We start from the raw sequence: 23,314 nt of genomic DNA, 5'->3' as shown, positions 1-23,314 counted from the left end.
TATGTGCTAAGTAAGCATTACAGTAGGAGCTGAGCACATCACACTAAGTATTTGTGGCACGAACATACTAGCTTTGTTAGACAAGATCATAGATTACAGTATTGGACATTATAGTTTGCATACCAAATGTCCATTTCTATTTATTACAAATAAGAAAACGTACATGTCTTATACCTATCAAGGAGGAAAGTAACAAGTTTGGCATCAGATGAAAAAATATTGTCTGCCTTCAATCGTCTCCATCTTTCAAAGGCATCCCCAATACAAATTCTCCTTTTGTTCCTGGCCTTCTTACGAATAAGTTAAGACTCATAACGACGCCTTTTAGATTTACTAAGGCCTGACATCTTTAGTAACTTTACCAGTGGCAGTAGCAGACAAAGAGCACTGCGTGTAACTGGTCAAACAGTGTAGGGCGGGACATCGAAATGAAAACAATAACACAATTTTGAGGCTGTAAATCTAATTTTAAAAGGAGCATATCCCAGCTGAACTACCGTTATCACTTACAGAGGTGTTCGAAAAGAACATGATTTATTCATGCCTTTTGACATGTCAGAGCTATTATAAATATGACTTGACATGAAGTAATTACATATGGCTCCTTTAACTTCAACACATATATGTGGGGGGAAAAATACAAACATTCATCACAGTCATACTTGCCAACCTTGAGACCTCCGATTTCGGGAGTTGGGGGGTGTGGTCGGGGGTGGGGCGGTGGGCGTGGTTGGGGCGTGGTTAAGAGGGGAGTAGTATATTTACAGCTGCTGTGTGGCATTTGTGCACTGCACTTTCTAAAGTAGATGTTATTGTTACAAATGGATGATTGATTGATTGAAACTTTTATTAGTAGATTGCACAGTACAGTACATATTCCGTACAATTGACCACTAAATGGTAACACCGCAATAAGTTTTTCAACTTGTTTAAGTCAGGGTCCAAGTTAATCGATTCATGATACAAATATATACTATCAGCATAATACAGTCACCACAAAAGTTAATCATCATAGTATATACATTGAATTATTTACGATCCGGAGGGTGGGATGAGAAGCTTTGGTTGATATCAGTACTTCATCCATCCATCCATCCATTTTCTACCGCTTATTCCCTTTCGGGGTCGCGGGGGGCGCTGGCGCCTATCTCAGCTACAATCGGGCGGAAGGCGGTGTACACCCTGGACAAGTCGCCACCTCATCGCAGGGCCAACACAGATAGACAGACAACATTCACACTCACATTCACACACTAGGGCCAATTTTAGTGTTGCCAATCAACCTATCCCCAGGTGCATGTCTTTGGAAGTGGGAGGAAGCCGGAGTACCCGGAGGGAACCCACGCATTCATCAACAATTGCATCAACAGAGAAATGGACATTGAAACAGTGTAGGTGTGACTTACTAGGATATGTACAGCCAGCAGAGCACATAGTGAGTTCACATAGCATAAGAACAAGCATATACATTATAAATACATTCGATTATTTACATTAGGTTATTTACAATCTGGGGAGATGGGATGTGAATGGAGGAGGATTAAAGGGTTGAAGTTGCCTGGAGGTGTTGTGGTGCATTATGTACAGTAGATGGCAGTATTGTCCTGTTTAAGAGTGTCACATGCTGTTTACGGCAGACGTAAACGTGAATGTTGTTGTAGTGTGTTGTTACCCGCGCTGGAGGACGTTAATGAAACTGCCTAACAATAAACCCAAATAAGAAACCAAGAACTCGCCCTCGATCATTCTACAGTTATAACGTCATTGGGCAGACACGCTCTCAGACATGTCACTCAGGTCCTCATGGAGCTAGGGGGGTCTGGCCTCCTGAATTTAGGGAGATTTTCAGGAGAAAATTTGTCCCAGGAGGTTTTCGGGAGAGGCGCTGAATTTCAGGAGTCTCCCGGGGAATCCGGGAGGGTTGGCAAGTATGATCATTAGCACTGGTGTAGCAACACGGTGTACTGTTAGCTTAGCTTTACAATTAGCATAGTGTTTCAATGGACACGAGCATGACATGACAATACAAATATACTCTGCTCAAAACCTCCTTTTAACCACAATATGCTTCACCTATCGTTGTATGGACATCTGAGAAGTTATATTACATAATTTCTATCCATACACAAACACGAAAATGTAATTGGCAAACAGTAAAGACTGCTGCGAAGTATGAGTCCGCCATTTTCAGACAGCACGTCACTCTAACGAGCTCATTAACATGTTCATTCATTCATTCATTCATTCATTCATTCATTCATTCATTCATTAACTCGACTTCTTTCGCAATACAAGGCACCTTAAATTTAATACTGCTGTTATCCATTACATATATTGTGTTATAAACTTTGCTTACCTGCAAAACAGGAACATATAGGTTAACAGGCGCAGATTCAACCTGGTGCTAGTGCACTTCCTCATCACGTAATAACTTTGACTTCCGGTGAGCTTCAATTAATGCAGGAGGTACAAAGTGCCCTCTGCTGGCGAAAATATGCATTACATTATATTACAGCAAAATAAACATCAAGAGTATTCTTACTGAACAGAAGTTACTTTAGGTATACAAACTACTTTCATGTCTTCAACCATATTACAGTGCCACACTTAAAGCATTTAATACTATAGCTATATGCATGATGATGACACATTCGAGCGAACAAATGGGTCCTCAACACACTGCAGCATTCTTGCTAATGTAAAGCCGCTTCTGAGTCAGCAATTATCGCCTCAATGGCGGCAAACAAACTACCGTTCTTACAAGTGACATCGAGTTGAGTTGAGTTGAGTTTGAGTTTATTTCAAACATGCAAGCATACAACATGATACATCACAATTTCCAGTTTCTCTATTCAACATGTTCGAAAAGGAGTAGGAAGAAGCAGAGCTTATTTAATCCTCCCCCTTTTCTTTTACATAACAGTTGCTAAAACTTTTGTTCACTTCCTGTTCTCAATGTATTCAAAATATACTCCATAAGTAATCACAATAAAAATAAATACATGAATAATGGGTCAAGTAAATTATATTCCATACGATGAGATAAGTAGGATTATTTTGAGAATTAAAGAATGAATGGGTGAATAAAATCCAAATGTTAATCATGGTTCTTCTTTTTTGTACTTTGTAAACACTAAGTTTGAAGAGTTTCTTGAAGTGGATCATATTAGTACATTGTTCAATTGCTTTGCTTAATCCATTCCATAATTTAATTCCACATGCTGATATACTGAAGGTCTTAAGTGTTGTACGTGCGTACAAATGTTTTAAATTACATTTTTCACTAAGATTATATTTCTCCTCTTTTGTTGAGAAGAATTGTTGTGTTTTCTTGGGTAGCAGGTTATAGTTTGCTTTGTGTATAATTTTAGCTATTTGCAATTTCACTATGTCGTGGAATTTCAGTATCTTTGATTCAATAAATAAAGGGTTTGTATGTTCTTCTCTCCTAAACAAAACACTGTTGTATCATCCGCAAATAATACTAACTTTAAATCTCTTGTAACTTTACAAATGTCATTTATATAGAGATTGAATAATTTAGGTCCTGGTTTTGATCCCTGTGGTACACCACAGGATATATTTAGCGTTGTAGAAGTGTGTTCGCCTAGCTTCACGTATTGTTTCCTGTTCGTTAGATAACTTCTTATCCAGTTTAAGACTAACCCTCTGATGCCATACCGTTCTAGTTTTTTGATTAAAATAATGTGATTAATTGTGTCAATCAATCAATCAATGTTTATTTATATAGCCCCAAATCACAAATGTCTCAAAGGACTGCACAAATCATTACGACTACAACATCCTCGGAAGAACCCACAAAGCTGAGAGCTACTGTCAAACTCGTTTGCACTTGCACTTGCATGGCTTAATCTTTGAGACAAGCATATGCTACTGTCAAATTGTGTCAAATGCTTTAGTTAGATCCATAAACACTGCTGCCGCACATTTTTTACTATCTATCGCATTGGTAATTTCTTCTGTAATTTCAATTAAAGCCATTGGAGTTGAAACATTAGCTCTGTATCCATATTGGTTCTCACTGAAGGACAAAGAATGGCTAAACATGTTACACTACACACAGTGGACGGTGCTATGAGCCACCGCTAACAGCAAGCGGTGGCTCATAGCAAAATGGGTTGATTAATACAAATATCGACTGTGACAATGCCAAGTGTAATGATTCGGTAGTTTTACTATCACAGAAGTCATCTGTCAACTTTTGGTAGTCCCTGGACTTTAAGAACAGAAATCAAGGGATTTAAATCAGAGCCAATAGTAGAAAATAATTAAAATATTTAAGTGATACTGTTTCCCCATCATCCTGTGTTTTTGTCTGATTATAATGTTGATCGAAAATGTAATCATTCAATGATCTTGAAAATTTAAAAGAACAGTGTCAGAATTTGTATACTTAGTACAATACTTGCCGATACATAAATTTGTATTATCGGCCAAAATTAATATAAAGTATCCAAACAACAGAAGAATAAGTTATTGTTACATTTTAAGAGAAGTAGATAGAACCATGTTACAACAGAAAGTTACCAGATATTAACAGTAATTTCACAAGTAGATCAATAATATATTAAAATAAATAATACAACTAGAAATGATAAAAAATATTTGTAATCTTTATTTGTTTTGCTATACATTTTTTTACTCACGTTTTGCAAATGCATCATTGACAATTATGAAAATCCGTGGTTTGCGACATTGTGAAAAATATAAATGAGTATATAGTATATATATATATATATATATATATATACACACACATATATATGTATATATTTATATGCGTATGGGGACGGCGTGGTTCTGTTGCGAGGCCCGGCCCTGCCGGCAACTTGACGGTTCCTGGTTCGATCCCCAGCTTTCGCCATCCTCGTCACGTCCGTTGTGTCCTTGAGCAAGACACCTCACCCCTGCTCCTGATGGGTCGTGGTTAGGGCCTTGCATGGCAGCTCCCACCATCAGTGTGTGAATATGTGAGTGAATGGTTGAATGTGAAAATAGTGTCAAAGCGCTTAGATTACCTTGAAGGTAGAAAAGCGCTATACAAGTATAACCCATTTAGCATATATATATATATATATATATATATATATATATATATAAGTATATATATATATATATATATATATATATATATATATATATATATGTACATATATATATATGTATATGTATATATATACATATATTTAATTTTTTGGTTTGTTTTACAAGTCTTTTTATTTGAATTGTCTTTACAAACATACATGAAAAGGAAAATAAACAAATAATAATAAAACAATTGTATGTCATAATTAGGGCTGTCAAATTTAACAAGTTAACGCATGTGACTAATGACAAAAAATTATTGCTTTAATCATGTATCAATGCAGATTAATCACTTGATTTATTGTGAGCACACAAAAGTTTTAGCAAATAAATTACATACATTTAGTAAGAAAAAAAAACATATTTCTAAATGTTTGCATATGACATTCTGACAACAAAATATTGGTGTATTTTGTGAGGTTAATTTATTTTTTTAGGTCAATTTAAATCATGCAAGGACGTAATTTACTGTAATTAATGACCATTTATCACAATCCAAAATTGTAATTATTCTAATTAAATTAATTAATAATTTGACAGCATTAACTATGACATAACAATTGGCATTCTTTAACAAAGCATATTTACTTTATTGGGTAAAGTTAATTTAAATTATGCAACCTAGTCATTTACTGTTATTGATCTTGATTAATCACAAATCAAAAGTGTTATTAATTGGATTAAAAGTAAGTTAGTACCAATGATTGTCACACACAATCTTGGTGTGGCGAAATAGCAATTAATCATTTGACAGCACTAATTATAATGTATTCATTTGTATTTTTTAACACAACTTGTTACTTTCTTGTGTAAATTCAATTCAATTAAAAAAAAATATTAATGTGATTAAAAAAATTAGTCATTTGACAACACTAGTTATGTTATGTTAATTGAAATATTTCAACACAACCTTTTTGTGTCAAATTGATTTAAATTAAAGCATTTTACTGTGATTATTAACAATTCAAAAGTGTAATTAATCTAATTAAAGAAACTAATCATTGGAGAGCACTAGTAATAACATATACCGTATTTCCTTGAATTGTGGCAGGGCATATAGTATGCGCCTGCCTTGAATTACTGCCGGGTCAAACTCGTTTTCCAAAATAATTAGCGCATGCTTAGTATTACCGCCTGGACAAACTCGTGACACTTCCCCTGTCATCATTTTCAAAATGGAAGAGGCTTATTTCAATACCGGTAATTTGAAAACGCATAAAGGGAAGAAGATTAAGAGCTATTCAGTAGGATTTAAGGTCCAAGCTTACATCACACTCAAATTTTTACTCCATACCTTTGGTAAGTGCCGGAGTGAGAAGAGGTTTTAAAATAATTAGCGCATGCTTACTTTTACCGCATGCTTTTGGTAAGCGCAGGAGTGAGAAGAGGTTTTAAATTAATTAGCGCCCCGGCGGCAATTCAAGGAGATACAGTAAACACAAGTTATTACTTTCTTGTGTAAAGTCAATTTAAAGTATGCAAGCCAGTCATTTATTGGGATTAATCTTGATTCATCTAAATAAAAAGTGTTAATAATCAAATTGAAGTAATTAATCATTTGACAGCACCAATTAAAATATATAAATGTGTACCTTTTAACACAGTGTATTCATTTTTTGTGTAAAGTCAATTTAAATCATGCAAGCAAGTCATTTACTGTGATTAATCTCAATTAAAAAGTGTTATTAATCAGATTAAAGAAATCATTTGACAGCACCAATTAAAATATATCAATGTGTACCTTTTAACACAACTTACTTTCTTGTGTATAAAGTTAATTTAAATTATGCATGCAACAAATGTACTGTGATTAATCATAATTAATCACAATTCAATAGTGTTATTAATCGGATTAAAGAAATGTATAATGTGACAGCAATCATTTTAATAAATGTATTCAAATCTTTCATCAAAACGTATTACTTTCTTGGGTTATTTCCAGCTAGAATAAATATAAAAATCGAGCAGTCACTTGTTGCCAGGCAGAATCCATAGCGTGCGTCCACAGTTGGCCCAATTAGTCTGTTTGAATGGCAAAGTGGGAGATGACATGTCAGACACTCAGATAACAACACTTGTAAAGATTCAGGGTGACGTTTATTTGGACCACGCTAACCGCTGCTCTGTATTGAATGTAAAACCTCCAAAGAAAGACACAATGTATTCACACCGGGCTGCTGTTGAGTTGATGCCTGAAAAGCAAAATAAATATGTTCAGTGTACTTTTTCTTGCACTTCTGCGCATAAACCAGCACTCATTTGGTGCTTTTGTGCATGAGTGTGTGCGTGTGTGCGTGTGTGCGTGTGTGCGTGTGTGTGTGTGTGTGTGTGTGTGTGTGTGTGTGTGTGTGTGTGTGTGTGTGTGTGTGTGTGTGTGTGTGTGTGTGTGTGTGTGTGTGTGTGTGTGTGTGTGAAAAGGGCAGAGGCAGCTTTTGCATTTCTGGATGCTCATCAGTCGACTTGTTCGGACTGATTTTCTGATCTTTTAGACGGGACTTCCTTGTCTTTGTGTGACTGCTGCTTTTAGTAGTGATGCAGGGTCATGAGGTTTTCTTTTTTTATTATTTTTTGATCATGTCGAGGGAACGGAGGCGTTGCGTACGCCCGACGTCACCAGCGCCTTCCTCCGCCGCTGCCATGGCAACTGCTTCTTGAGGGGGAAGCAGCAACGTGACGATGCTGCATGGCCGGGACACGTGTGCACCGAGGAGGGGGGAGAAAATTCAACTTCATCCTTTTGAGGGGAATTCTATCTATTGTGGAAGCGCAAAACAGAATTATGGCATACAGTGTAAGAAATATGTACAAAGCAGGTATTTGGGGGGGGAAATGGTTAAATTGTGCTGAAGTAGAACAAAAACTTCAATAGTCAAATAAAGTTAATGATGGTGGATGGTGAATTGATCTGGAATCAGACAATTTTTCTTACATAATAAAAATGAAAGCAGCAAACTTACCGCTTCGGCTCGGTCCAAAGTTGGCCATTTTTCTCCAATTGTGCTCCAGTCGCTTCCCTTTTGGCTTTCTTGCCGCTCCGTCTCTTCCATCTTCACTTCTTCACATCTCGCCTGCTCTCCTGCTCTCCGAGCGCCTGTGTGGGGTTTATACATTGACGTGGCTTGGTGACAGAGTGTGTGTGTGTGTGTGTGTGTGTCAGTTCATATGTGTAGGATGAAGTGTCGTCTCCATCCTATGCGTCACACACACACACACTCCATGAGGGGGCGGCTGTTGTGTAAGAAGTGAAGGCGCCGTAGGAGTGCGGAGTGAATTAGATCTAGGGTTTTTCTCCTTTGCAGCTCACTGAGTGGGAGTTGTGGAATAGTTCTGGAGCACTATTCACTGTGTGTCAGAGGAGGGGGTAGAAAATGATGGAAGGCTACCTTGTTGGTCATGCACAGACCCTGCGTGAACTTCTTTTTGGGAACCACTGTGTGGGAGTCGGAGCTCCGTTGTCAAAGACTACAATTTTTTTATATTTAACCAGGGTGAAATTCCCATTGAGATTAAACACCGCTTTTTCAAGGGAGTCCTGGCCAAGAGGCAGCAAAGTTACACACAAAGTGACAGGATGGACGTCAAGTAAAGCAGTGACAGATAACTGAGGCTCCTTCAAATGCTCTCAGTTTACAAAACCAGTGAAGTTGGCACGTTGTGTAAATCGTAAATAAAAACAGAATACAATGATGTGCAAATCCTTATCAACTTATATTAAATTGAACAGACTCCAAAGACAAGATATTTAATGCATGAACTGAGAAACAAAATATTTTTTGCATATAATCATTAACTTACAATTTAATGGCAGCAACCCATTGCAAAAAAGTTGGCACAGGGGCATTTTTACCACTGTGTTACATGGCCTTTCCTTTTAACAACACTCAGTAAACGTTTGGGAACTGAGGAGACCAATTTTTGAAGCTTTTTAGGTGGAATTTTTTCCCATTCTTGCTTGATGTACAGCATAAGTTGTTTAAGAGTCCGGGGTCTCCATTGTCATATTTTAGGCTACATAATGCGCCACACATTTTCAATGAGAGACAGGTCTGGACTACAGGCAGGCCAGTCTAGTACCCGCACTCTTTTACTACAAAGCCAACCTGTTGTAACATGTGGCTTGGCATTGTCTTGCTGAAATAAGCAGGGCGTCCATGATAACGTTTCTTGTACCTTTCAGCATTAATGGTTCCTTCACAGATGTGTAAGTTACCCATGCTTTTGGCACTAATACACCCCCATACCATCACAGATGCTGGCTTTTGAACTCTGCGCCTATAACAGTCCGGATGGTTCTTTTCCTCTTTGGTCCGGAGGACACAGCATCCACAAATTCCAAAAACAATTTGAAATGTGGACTCGTCAGACCACAGAACACTTATCCACTTTGCATCAATTTATGGGTGTTTTTGATAAATGACTTTCACTTTGCATAGTAGAGTTTTAACTTGCACTTACAGATGTAGCAACCAACTGTAGTTACTGGCAGTGGTTTCCTGAAGTGTTCCTGAGCCCATGTGGTGATATCCTTTACACACTGATATTGCTTTTTTATTCAGTACCACCTGAGGGATCGAAGGACACCTGCATTCAATGTTGGTTTGCTTATGTGCAGTAATTTTTACAGATTCTCTGAATCTTTTGATGATATTACGGACCTCAGATGGTAAAATCCCTAAATTCCTTGCAATAGCTCAATGAGAAATATTGTTCTTAAACTGTTGGACAATTTGCTCACGCATTTGTTCACAAAATGGTGACCCCCGCCCCATCCTTGTTTGTGACTGTCTGAACATTTCATGGAAGCTTCTTTTATACCCAATCATGGGTATACCCACCTGTTTCCAATTAGCTTGTTCACCTGTGAGATGTTCCAAATAAGTGTTTGATGAGCATTCCGCAACTTTCTCAGTCTTTTTTGCCATTTGTGCCAGCTTTTTTGAAACATGTTGCAGGCATCAAATTCCAAATGAACTAATGTTTGCAAAAAATAACAAAAATTCTCAATTTGAACGTTAAGCATCTTGTCTTTACAGTCTATTCAATTGCATATAGGTTGAAAAGGATTTGCAAATCATTGTATTTTGTTTCACACACTAGGGCCAATTTAGTGTTGCCAATCAACCTACCCCCAGGTGCATGTTTTTGGAATCTGTGTTGGCCCTGTGATGAGGGGGCGACTTGTCCAGGGTTTACTCCGCCTTCTGCCCGATTGTAGCTTAGATAGGCACCAGCGCCCCCCGCAACCCCAAAAGGAATAAGGGGTAGAAAATGGATGGATGGCTGGATTTTGTTTTTAATTATGATTTACACAACGTGCCAACTTCACTGGTTTTGGGTTTTGTACATTTTACAAGCATTTAAGGGTACAAATTCAGTCAGCTTCCAGTCTCTTTGTAACATGTTCCAAGCACAAAAAGCTGCATAGACAGATGCTTTTTTACTCGGCATCAGTGTTGGAAAAGTTTTGTTTGAGACGAAAGAGAACTTGGAGTCCATCTTTAGCTCAGCTATTAACCGTCCTAAATGGGGTTAACCCTACCCCTAACCCTTCAAAATTTGAAGATAATTAAATGATTACTTTTCTGATCCTAATTACAACCAGACAAAAGCACAGGATACAACAATATCAATTAAATATTCACATTATGTCCTACTATTGGCTCTGATTTAAATCATTTAAATTTTCCTCCTGTGTCCAGGGATCTATTTATTGAGTTTGCAAACAATAACAAAAACAGTTTGATGTGGTGCATTGATGGATGGATGGATAAATGGTCAGGGGTAGGATGAGTACATAATGGTTTAGTGAATGATTATAGATGTGACGTAACCCTCCTTTACATTGCCCGGTGTTCGTTGTAATGTTGTTATGGTAGAATATATATTCAATGACAGCTAGAACTAACTATCAACGTCGCTATTATAAGCTAACTACACCTCAAGCTAAAAAGCCTCTGCATGTGTTACGTGCGTACGTAGTTACGTCATTACACACTGGAAAAGTTATCGCCCTTTCACACCATTTAACAGATAGTTCACAGTAGAATACTGTTCTCATAGTCTTCTGTGATATCACAACAATTGACTATAAATTCAAACTGATTTGTTTCTTAAAAGGTTCAATAGACTACGTTCCACAAAGCGAGAGAAAAATTACTTTTATTGTGAAGTTACAGCATGTAGTTCCAACTGTATTGTAATTAACCGTAAAATCACAGCAAATGTTGACATAAAGATATTTCACAGTAAATCACTGTAAAGGTTAATGTGAAAGTAATAATTAAGCCTGTGAATTTACAATGACATTGTCTATGGCAGGGGTCCCCAACCTTTTTGCAACCAAGAGCTACTTCTTGGGCCACCAGTTTGATACACACTTAAATAAATTGCCAGAAATAGCCAATTTGCTCAATTTACCTTTCATAAATACATTTATATATATATAAGAAATGGGTATTTATGTCCGTCATTCCGTCTTACATTTTTTTTACCTTTTACGGAAGTTTTTTTTGTAGAGAATAAATGATGAAAAAAAACACTTAATTGAACGGTTTAAAAAAGGAGAAAACACTAAAAAAATTAAAATTTAATTTTGAAACATCGTTTATCTTCAATTTCGACTGTTTAAAATTCGAAATTGAACCGAAAAAAATGAAGAGAAAAACTAGCTAATTCGAATCTTTTTGAACATTTTTTAAAAAGAATTTATGGAACATCATGCGTAACTTTTCCTGATTAAGATTAATTTTAAAATTTTGATATGTTTTAAATAGGTTAAAATCCGCTTTGAAATAAGATTTAAATTTGATTCTACAGATTTTCTAGAATATTTTTATTTTATTTTAATCATAATAAGTTTGAAGAAATATTCCACAAATATTCTTCATTGAAAAAACAGAAGCTAAAATGAAGAATTAAATTAAAATGTATTTATTATTCTTTACAATAATAAAAAAAATACTTGAACATTGATTTAAATTGTCAGGAAAGAAGAGGAAAGAATTTAAAACGTAAAAAGTTATATGTGTTTAAAAATCCTAAAATAATTTTTAAGGTTGTCTTTTTTCTCTAAAATTGTCTTTCTGAAATAAGAAACAAAGAAAAAAAATAAATGAATTTATTCAAACAAGTGAAGAACAAGTCTTTAAAATATTTTCTTGGGTTTTCAAATTCTATTTGAGTTTTGTCTCTCTTAGAAATAAAAATGTCGAGCAAAGCAAGACCAGCTTGCTAGTAAATACTGTAAATACAATTTAAAAAATAGAGGCAGCTCACTGGTAAGTGCTGCTATTTGAGCTATTTTTAGAACAGGCCAGCGGGCGACTCATCTGGTCCTTACGGGCTACCTGGTGCCCAAGGGCACCGCGTTGGTGACCCCTGGTCTATGGTGTACTGTACAGTTGTCCCGCATCACATTGCGCTTCAAAAATTGCGGCTCCACCACATCAAGGATTTTTTCCCCATATAATTTTGTAAAGCATATTGTACAATTATTTAGTCCTAAATTAAGCATTTTCTATCATAAAATGACTAAATAAACTACAAATATCAATACTACAGTAGTATTAGCCACTATGGATTAGACCAAACTAATCAGAGGGCACTGTTCAGTATCGTGACCACTGATTGGCTCAGCGTCAGACGGCATTACTACGTTAGATTAAAATAATGTTAATAGGATTTAGGGTTGTCCTGATACCAATAATTTAGTACCGGCGCCAAAATGTTTATCGATACTTTTTGATAGTTTTCCAAATAAAGGGAACAAAAAAAATGTCAACATTGGCTTTATTTTAACAGAACATCTTACACTACATTAGGATGGCGACTTGTCCAGGGTGTACACCGCCTTCCGCCCGATTGTAGCTGAAATAGCCACCAGTTTTGAAGACCAAATACCTCCATATTGTACTTCAGTGGTACTCACCCTTTTTTCAGTGATGTACCCCCTGTGAAGATTTTTTTAATTCAATCAGAGCAAAGCATTTTTGTTTGAAAAAAAGAGATAAAGAAGTAAAATACAGCACTATGTCATCAGTTTCAGATTTATTAAATTGTATAACAGTGCAAAATATTGCTCATTTGTAGTGGTCTTTCTTGAACTATTTGGAAAAAAGATATAAAAATAACTAAAAACTTGTTGAAAAATAAACAAGTGATTCAATTATAAATAAAGATTTCTACACATAGAAGTAATCATCAACTTAAAGTGCCCTCTTTGGGGATTGTAATAGAGATCCATCTGGATTCATCAACTTAATTCTAAATATTTCTTCACAAAAAAAGAAATCTGTAACATCAATATTTATGGAACATGTCCACAAAAAATCTAGCTGTCACTCTGAATATTGCATTGTTGCATTTCTTTTCACAGTTTATGAACTTACATTCATATTTTGTTGAAGTATTATTCAATAAATATATTTATAAATTATTTTTTAATTGTTGCTATTTTTAGAATATTTTAAAAAAATCTCAAGTACCCCTTGGCATACCTTCAAGTACCCCCAGGGGTACACGTACCCCCATTTGAGAACCACTGTTGTACTTCACCACCCTCTTTATTAACCAGTAGAATTGTAGGGTTTTTTTTGCCATTTTTCCTCTCACAGATATTACTTGGATGCACTTTGTGTGTGCGCGTTTTGACACACTCAAGATCATGCGCCTCGGCTCTGTAGTCACCGCCGGAAAAACGGCACTCAGATGAAAGAGCGGTACCGGTACTTTTCAAAGGTGGTATAGTACCGATTTCAATTGATTAGTACCTCGATACTTTATTAGTACCGGTATATCGTACAACTCTAATAAGACTAAGGGGTGTTATGTTATGTCTAGAGGGCTCATACAGTCAATAGTTTGAGGTGTCAGCTCGTTGTCCAGCGCAACTATTAAGTAGGGATGGGTATCGTTTGCATTTGAACTGCCGGTTCGTAAAATGTAGTAAGCAAAAACACTATTGTAAAACAGCTAGTGCTATCAAACAGTTAAAGGTGCCTTTGTTCTGATTTCTCTGTTTTAGTGCTCCTTCCTCCCTTGTTTTTGACTTCCTGTTGGAGCGCTGATTAGGCACACGTGTTCCTGGTTGCTAACTAGGGTGCTTTATATGCCAGCTCCGTTCCTCTGCATGCAATTTTGTGTTCCTGATGTGCTTTTTTTGTGTTTTGCCTTGCCAAAAATTTTTTCATCCGTGGCGGTCCCATTTTTTTTGCTCATTTAACCACTTTTTTTACCTGCATGTTGCCCCCTATCTCTGCATCCAGGTGTAACACTGATAGCCGTCACGTGATCTACTAAAGGCTTGGTTGTACTAAAGCCTGACAGGGCATTCTGTATCTTAACTAAAGGGGTCCTATTGTGCAAAGCCAACTTTTATTGACTGTTGGTACTCTTTTTTGTGTATTTAAGAGCCTCATATAAGCCAAAAATGTGAAATCAAACCATAAAGGCGTTGAGGAGATATTTTTAAAACAATTTTGTCTTGTTTCAAACGAGCTGTTTTAGATTTGCCCCGAATATCTCCACATATGATAGAGGTTTACCTAAAGAGCTTTGCGCGAGTCTGCCATTTTCATTCAGTAGTAGTCCAAAGTTGTAGTCTATAAGTTAACTTATTTTTTAGTCGTTTAGACTAAGGATGGGTACCGTTCACATTTAACCGATACCTTTACTCAACGGTACCGATTTTTGGTACTTTTTGCTATTTTTTCGGTAATCTTTGCTGTTATCATTACCATTTCATTTATGGCTGATTGTGTACGAATCCATTAGAAGCAAGGCGTTGCAATTTCCATAAATATTTTTATACTCCAAAGAATGAAAAAATATTTATTACATACCACTTGTATAAAACAATAATACATTTTAATAATTATGTAGAAGCCAGTAATGATGGGTAACATTCACATTTGAACCGATACAGTAACAATTCCCGGTACTTGGTAATCGATGCCGATTATCAACGATACACATTTTCATTACGTTTATGTGTGTAAATAAATCATGTTTTTATTGCAACATTGAAAACATAGCTTATTTTTGATAACTGCTGTCCAGTTGTTATATCTTGTTTTATTATAACATTTATGAGTCTCTTTTTCAAAAGTTACATTAAGTTGCAATTAGATGCCAGTAGTGTATAGTTCATGGTGTGTAAGCTAGTCAGTTCAGTCTTTGGTCTTTTGTTGCACCCTACAAAGTGTTAATACTGTAAGTATTGTACTTATCATGCACTGGCTGTTTGATTGTAAGGTGCATCTTAGTTGTAGTTTTCGTAACACATTTAAAGGTGTTCTAATCAAAGTCAACAGCAAAGCCAATGTACAAAAAAAAACGGACTATAAGCCGCTACTTTTTTCCTACACTTTGCACCCTACGGTTTATAAAAAGGTATGGCTAATTTATAGATTTTTCTTCGCGGACGACCAATATATAAAGTTTTTCCCCCCAAAACAGGTAAATACAATTAAAAATTGGTAAGGCGCCATGTTTTGGACGAGTTAGCTCTCTCCAGGTGCTGCAGTGTTCTTCCATTTGCTTTTTTTTTTTCAACTGGAATGCCGTTCAGTCTTGTAGCCGTCCATACCATTATATTACCACTCGTATGGAGTGATCGGCAAACGATAAAGTGCAAAGAGTCGGCAGCTGAGTCGGCAACCGGGCATGATGTCACGCGCAAACCTCGTACCAAAACATGGCCCAGTTGGATTTTACGCGAATCGGTGCTCGTCCCTAGTTCAGGCTTAGTATGAAGGTAGATGATGGATGTTGGAAGGGTGGCTTAGGACATAGATGATGAATTGTTACTTGATGGATAAATAAGGGGATTGGATATTTGATGTGTCGATAAGTAGATAGAATGCATGGTTGATAGGATTGATAGACTTTGATTTATTTTGTGTTAAAGTCCCAGTGGGTGCTTGTGTCCTACAGCCCAGCTATGACAAAACACTGGGAGGCTGAGTTGGAGGCACTAAAGGGGAACAATGCCAAACTAACGGCAGCTCTGCTGGAGTCGACTGCCAACGTCAAGCAGTGGAAACAACAACTGGCTGCCTACCAGGAGGAGGCCGAGAGGCTACACAAACGAGTAAGCGGGGGGGTGACTCACTCTTTTTGATGTGCGGAATACATTTGAAGCAGAAACTAAGAACTCAGGGAAGAGTCTCGGCACTAATGGACGTTCAGATAAAGAGATGGTAGTTTGTTCAAGGATTTCGTTTGAATCCTGAAGTTTGTCCTTGCAGGTGACGGAGCTCGAATGCCAGAGCAACCAAAGCCCAGCCATCAAATCCCAGAAGACAGAACTCAACCAAACCATAGAAGAACTTGAGGCAACGCTGAGGGACAAAGAAGAGGTCGGTTTTTACTCAAAACTCAACCTTTTACCCACTTTGAATCTTTCTGTGCTCCGCTAGGAAATGGAAAAACTCAAAGAAGAATTGGAAACCATGAACGACCTCATGGAACAGAAAGATACCCTCTCCCAGAAACTCGAGGTGAGACCTCAACCGTTAATCAGCGATGCTCTTTATTGTATTGCTAACATGATTATTCAGTTGAAAGGTTAGCGGCCTGATATTTCGCCAGGGATTTTTTATTTTAATGGCATTGTGTTTTTGATTAAAATGTTGGTAAAAGCAGATATACAAATAAAATACACACTTTTTCTTTAGATCTCTTTTGGCCTTATTGACTCACATTATAACGATTAGTTTTTTAACATACTGCAATCCTGGTATACGTTTTCCTTGAAAACCTAATTAATCTAATTCTTGCTGATAAAAAAAAACAAGAAAATATTGTCTTGGTGTAATATTTCCCCTAATTGCTCACCAATTGGTACCAAAAAACAATGATGCATAAGTCTCAGAGCGTTTATGAGCATAAATGGGTTAAGCTGCCATTAAAAATAGTTAGCGGCATTTAGTATCTATAAGATGGCAGATATATAAAAAATGTAGTTTAAAAAGTTAGCCAAAATGTTAGCACTTTAATGTTAGCACACTAACAGTTAACAAGTGTCACATTCCAAGTTATATGATTCTAAGGTGCACGGCTGCGGAATTAGAGAAAAAAAGTGTAATATTAGCTGGCAACGCTGCCATGCTACTGGTAGCATAGTAGCATGCTAACGTTAAGAAGCTAGCACATGACTGGGCATCTCAAAATGCAGTATTTGTTGGCGTAGACACAGAAAGTAGCAAAAAAAAGCTAGCATAAAACATTAGCATGCTAATATAACAGATGCTTAGCATGCTAACGTTCTCACAAGTATGTTAATTGAGCTTTCTCCCTCATTTTAACAAAGTAGACACCGTAAAAACAATATTTTATGTCTACTTTTCTACTGCATCAAAATCAATGTAATAAATTATTGACCTAATCAAGGCTGTAGTTAGCAAACCTCAAATATTCCACCTGCCACTGCATATTTTACATTTTCCCATTAAAAATGAGATTTTTGACAAAACGATTAATAATAATTACATATATATATATATATATATATATATATATGCATATATATATATATGCATATATATATATATATATATATATATATATATATATATATATATATATATATATATATATATATATGTGTGTGTGTGTGTGTGTGTGTGGGAAAAATCACAAGACTACTTCATCTCTACAGAACTGTTTCATGAGGGGTTCGTTCAATTGTCAGTACATATATATACAGTACAGGCCAAAAGTTTAGACACACCTTCTCATTCAATGCGTTTTCCCTACTTTTCATGACTATTTACATTGTAGATTGTCACTGAAGGTATCACAACTATGAATAAACACATGTGGAGTTAGGTACTTAACAAAAAAAGGTGAAATAACTAAAACATGTTTTATATTCTAGCTTCTTCAAAATAGCTACCCTTTGCTCTGATTACTGCTGTGCACACTCTTGGCATTCTCTCAAGAGGTAGTCACCTGAAATGGTGCTTGAAGCTCATCGAGAGAATGCCAAGAGTTTGCAAAGCAGTAATGAAAACATGTATGAAATAACGGAAAACATGTTTTCCGTTATTTCACCTTTTTTGTTAAGTACATACCTCCACATGTGTTCATTCATAGTTTTGATGCCTTCTGTGACAATCTACAATGTAAATATTCATGAAAATAAAGAAAAGGCATTGAATGAGAAGGTTTGTCCAAACTTTTGGCCTGCACTGTATATAATTTAAATAATGTATAATCAATATATAGATCTGAAGTGATTAAAAGCGTTAAAGTGTTTTAGTTGAAAATAATTATTTTTTTTACTGCTGACTTATATAACGTTTATGAGCGGGTCCCTTTTGGGTCCTAAGAGTAATTGTGTATGCACAGCGATTAAAAATGTGCCGACAATCGTGTTTCTTTTTGTCCTAAAGGAGACGGAACTTCGAAGTCGGGTGCTGGAGCAGCAGCTGGCGGGGGCCGAGCAGCGCCTGGAGGAGAACCAGGAAGAGCAAGAGAACTTCAGGAAGAGCCTGCGGACGCTGCTGGAGCTGCTGGACGGCAAGATCTTTGAGCTGACCGAGCTCAGAGACACCCTGGCCCGACTCATAGAGGAGGCCAGCTAAGAGACGGAGCTGCCACACGTCAGCATCACAGAGCCATAGCACCCATGACAAGCGAGAGCCCCGAAATCTGATCTTATTCGTCCCCTTGCAGCCATCATGCAGTTTGGATAAGCTTGTCGTGATCTTCTCTCCTACGTGGGAACTGTGCCTCAGCGCCACCTGTTGTTCGACCGCCAGAACTACACCACAGCTTGCAGCAGCAGCACATCAACATTCTTCACGCCCCCCATAACACCCGGAAAGTCATGCAGGAAAAATTGTTGTTGGGACTCCAAAAACGGCGCCAAACTTCCTCAAATGTTGTCCTTTCGCTACGTTGATCCAAAGTGACTCGGCGGTACAGAGAAGCAGCAAAGCGTCGCAGTACCGGAGAATTAAAGGGTCACGCTACACAAACATTACAGAGGAGAATCTCTGGTGGTCCATAGTCTGGACACACACACACCAACTACCACTTTTGACATCCTGTTTGATAACAGCAGTGGCGTTTTGATACCAGACATCAGTGGGGCATTATGGGAGTTTAAAGTGAATTATATAAAATACACAGTAATACTTATCTTTAACAAGTTCTGCTTCCTGTAAAATCCTGATCTGAGTCCAACAAGTTGACTGACCGCTACCTAAATTAAAAATGGACACCAGTTAAAGGAGAGCTGCACTCATTTTCAGAATTGTGGCTGTCTTTTACAATCCTCATGTGAGTGCGTTCTAAATAGTAAAACAAAACTGCTAGCAAGAGGCGGCTAACAATACAGCTAATGAGGATTGACCTATTCCGCAAATAAATCCCTCAAAAAAACCCTCCAAAAGTAAGTATTGTGATACATATCGTATCGTGAAGTAATTGTCAATAACCATTTAAATAAAATAAATCCATCCATCCATTTTCTACCGCTTGTCCCTTTTAGGATTGCGGGGGTGCTGGAGCCTATCCCAGCTGCACTCAGATTTACATACACACATATATATATATATATATATATATATATATATATATATATATATATACATATACAAATGTAAATATCTATCTATCTATAACACAATATATTATTCGGCTTAAAAATTGTAATTTTCAAACAGGTAAAATGTATTTTCTTAATTTGGCTGCTAACATATGTGGTAACATATTGTGTCATTTTCAGTTGTATTATTTTCTCAAAACCATCATTAGTCTACTTGTTAATTTTTACTTTAAATGTAGTAATAATTTATTTTTCTGTTGATTTGACACAATATTCCAATGCTGACATTCCTCTTTTCTAACATCATTGAACCATTCAATCAATTTTAAATCACATTTACAATCACACAAAAACACAAATGTATTTATAAATACAATATATATATATATATATATATATAAATATAAACTAAATACATACAATTATATATGTAATTTTCAATTGTTTCTTTTTCAATACATTTTTTTTTTTAGATAATTCATTTTTAAAAAGACGTTTTTTACGCCAGCTGAGCGTGTACGACATGTATCAGCAACCAAGAAAAGCTTTTTGTCGCCTGCAATTTTTAGGCGAAATAACGTATTGCGAGAATCAGTTTGAATCGAGAATCAATTCTGAATCGTAATCAAACGGTGACTTGTTTTAATATTCACATCCCTACAAGCAACTCTTACAAAAACAGACGTTTTTACCACAGTGCCATCTACTGGATGTGTTTGGGCACTGCCCCACTTTGTAATCTCTTTCAAAATGGCCACTGCTGGACATGATGTATTCATTTTGGAAAGGACGTAGGTGGGATTGGGCGTGAGAGCGACTTGCTTCCAGACTGCTTTGAGCTGTCTTCCTGCCAACCTTAATGTGGTGCGTGTGTGTGCCCCTCTTGCCCCAACTGACCTTTTCAAGCCCTGCTTAAAAGTGTGCCTTCTGAGCACACGTTAAGTCTGTTTGTAAATAAAATGTGTGTATGTGCAGTAACATGAAAGCCTACACACACACACACACACACACACACACACGCACACAATGAGAAATACTAGAAATGCTCTGTATACTACACCTCTATTGTCATGTTATCAGGTACTTTTTCAAGTAGTGGACTACACGCACACACACACATGTATTTCTTACCTTCTTGAGACCTCCGAAAAATGCTTACCTCTTGAGAACCACCCTTTCTAGATATATAAAGATTTGGATTTACAACATTAATAATATATACATACTATGCAAATATAAAAAAGGCAAGCTTTTAGGTTTGGGTTCTTTTTTTGTAATTGTTTTTAAAGGCCTACTGAAATGAGATTTTCTTATTTAAACGGGGATAGCAGGTCCATTCTATGTGTCATACTTGATCATTTCGCGATGTTGTCATATTTTTGCTGAAAGGATTTAGTAGAGAACATCCACGATAAAGTTCGCAACTTTTGGTCGCTAACAGAAAAGCCCTGCCTTTACCGGAAGTAGCAGACGATGACGTCACCCGTTGATGGCTCCTCACATCCTCACATTGTTTTTAATGGGAGCCTCCAACAAAAAGAGCTATTTGGACCGAGAAAACGACAATTTCCCCATTAATTTGAGCGAGGATGAAAGATTCGTGTTTGAGGATATTGATAGTGACGGACTAGAAAAAAACCAAGATTAAAAAAAATACGATAGCATTTTTTAGACACATTTACTAGGATAATTCTGGGAAATCCCTTATCTTTCTATTGTGTTGCTAGTGTTTTAGTGAGTTTAACAGTACCTGATAGTCGGAGGTGTGTGTCCACGGGTGTGTTGACGCCAGTGTCTCAGGGAAATCGACGGCAGCTTTATGGACGGCGCAAGCTCAGCTGATCTCCGGTAAGAAGCGACTTTTTACCACTATTTTCTCACCGAAACCTGCTGGTTCACAAGCGGTCGGGATCCATGTTCTCTTGACCGCGCTCTGATCCATAGTAAAGTTTCACCCCCGGGAATTTTAAACAAGGAATCACAGTGTTTGTGTGGCTAAAGGCTATAGCTTCACAACTCCATCTTTCTACTTTGACTTCTCCAATATTAATTAAACAAATTACAAAAGATTCAGCAACACAGATCTCCAAAATACTGTGTAATTATGCCGTTAAAGCAGACGACTTTTAGCTGTGTGTGTGTGTACAGCGCTCATATTTCCTTACAGTCCGTGACGTCGCGCATATACGTCGTCATTACGCAACGTTTTCAAGAAGAAACTCCAGGGAAATTTAAAATTGCAATTTAGTAAACTAATAAGGCCGTATTGGCATGTGTTGCAATGTTAATATTTCATCATTGATATATAAACTATCAGACTGCGTGGTGGGTAGTAGTGGGTTTCAGTAGGCCTTTACATCTTCATTATATAATTAAAGTTATTACAGTATGTCTCAATATACATATTTTTTAAAACTAATTTCGGCCAAAGGGGGCGCATTTCAATTTCATACACACACTTGTCATTGCATATGTTGTCCAGAGGGGGAGCATTTCCATTTTTTTTACACACACTTGTTGTTTCATATATTGACCAGAAGGGGGGGCACATTTAAAACCGACACACAGTCAAATTGAAAAATCCCTCCTTTTTGGGACCACCCTAATTTTGATAGATTTCACCACCAGGGGTGCAAATGAGACATTCTCTATTACATGCAATAGTTTTCCGTATTGGGACAATGATTTATGTCCTACCTTGTTCACGGGTTCTCATATGGAAGGTACTTTTCCTTGTAGATGTCTCAAGAAGGGTAGTATTACAAGAACAAGCACACACACACACACACACACACACACACACACGCACACACACGCACACACATACACACACGTGTAAATGCAGCTGATGAACCCCCGACAAACAGGAAGCGTACTGCTGTTGACCGCTCACCTGTGTGGCAGCCCTGCCGGTCAAAGCGGTGTGTCGTGAAGGGCTTCTAGAGTGTTCTATCGACTAAATTGAGTGACTTTCCACCCTCAGTGAAATTGGCCACAGGTTCTCTATCACTCCTTAAAGGTTTTTTTGGGGTTTTTTTTACACACTTGATATAATAGTGGTATAATTAGAGCTCAATATACGACAACTTTGTATTTGTGTAAATTAAATGAATGCAAATGCAGTTAAGGGATAGGTGTTACTACTTTGGACACTGAAAATGCATAACAGTGCAATACTCGGATACACCAGGTTGATTATTGTCATTATCATTATTATTACTGTTATTATAAATCCACGGCTGCTTCTTTAAAAGTCTCCAAAATGTTCCGGGTTTTTTTAAACCTCACACAAGATGCTGCAACTTTTACGGTCCAAACTCACATGCTGAATTGAGCACTTTGTGTAACCACATGTAGATTTAACTAGCACTTCAACCTAGTTAGTTGGTTAATACACTGGGAATAAGGACTTGGGAAGAAGCTTAAATATAACACGCTTATTTGTTGACGAATGCCTTTGTACAGTAGTGGGTAAGAAGCTTTTCTTTTTTTTTCTTGTTTTGTAATGTATGGTCATTATGTAAGTACGATTGTGGTATTTAGAGGTATGAGAAGACTGGCAATATTTTTGACTATTTAAAAGTAATTTTGAACTCATATTAAAGAAGTACCTCAGGATGCTGACGTGTGGACGACTGGTGAACAAAATCAATG

The 23,314-nt window shown here is 37.0% G+C and overlaps 1 protein-coding gene across 2 annotated transcripts in view; it reads left to right on the top strand.

Annotated features, from left to right (window-relative positions):
• Nucleotides 1–23,280, top strand: part of homer1b (homer scaffold protein 1b) — a 105,634-nt gene extending 82,354 nt beyond the window's left edge. For both annotated transcript variants that reach the window (XM_061906362.1, XM_061906361.1), the window contains 4 exons: nucleotides 16,039–16,195; nucleotides 16,353–16,463; nucleotides 16,524–16,604; nucleotides 18,501–23,280. In XM_061906362.1, the coding sequence (XP_061762346.1) occupies nucleotides 16,039–16,195; nucleotides 16,353–16,463; nucleotides 16,524–16,604; nucleotides 18,501–18,692 (541 nt within the window). In that variant the 3' untranslated portion in view covers nucleotides 18,693–23,280. The remainder of the gene's footprint in view (nucleotides 1–16,038; nucleotides 16,196–16,352; nucleotides 16,464–16,523; nucleotides 16,605–18,500) is intronic.
• The last annotated feature ends 34 nt before the right edge of the window (nucleotides 23,281–23,314 follow it).

This window comes from Nerophis ophidion, linkage group LG07 (genome assembly GCF_033978795.1).
Source record: "Nerophis ophidion isolate RoL-2023_Sa linkage group LG07, RoL_Noph_v1.0, whole genome shotgun sequence".
NCBI classification, from domain to species: domain Eukaryota; kingdom Metazoa; phylum Chordata; class Actinopteri; order Syngnathiformes; family Syngnathidae; genus Nerophis; species Nerophis ophidion.
The sequence above is the reverse complement of the archived record's forward strand: the minus strand, read 5'-3'. Positions and strand labels throughout refer to the sequence as shown.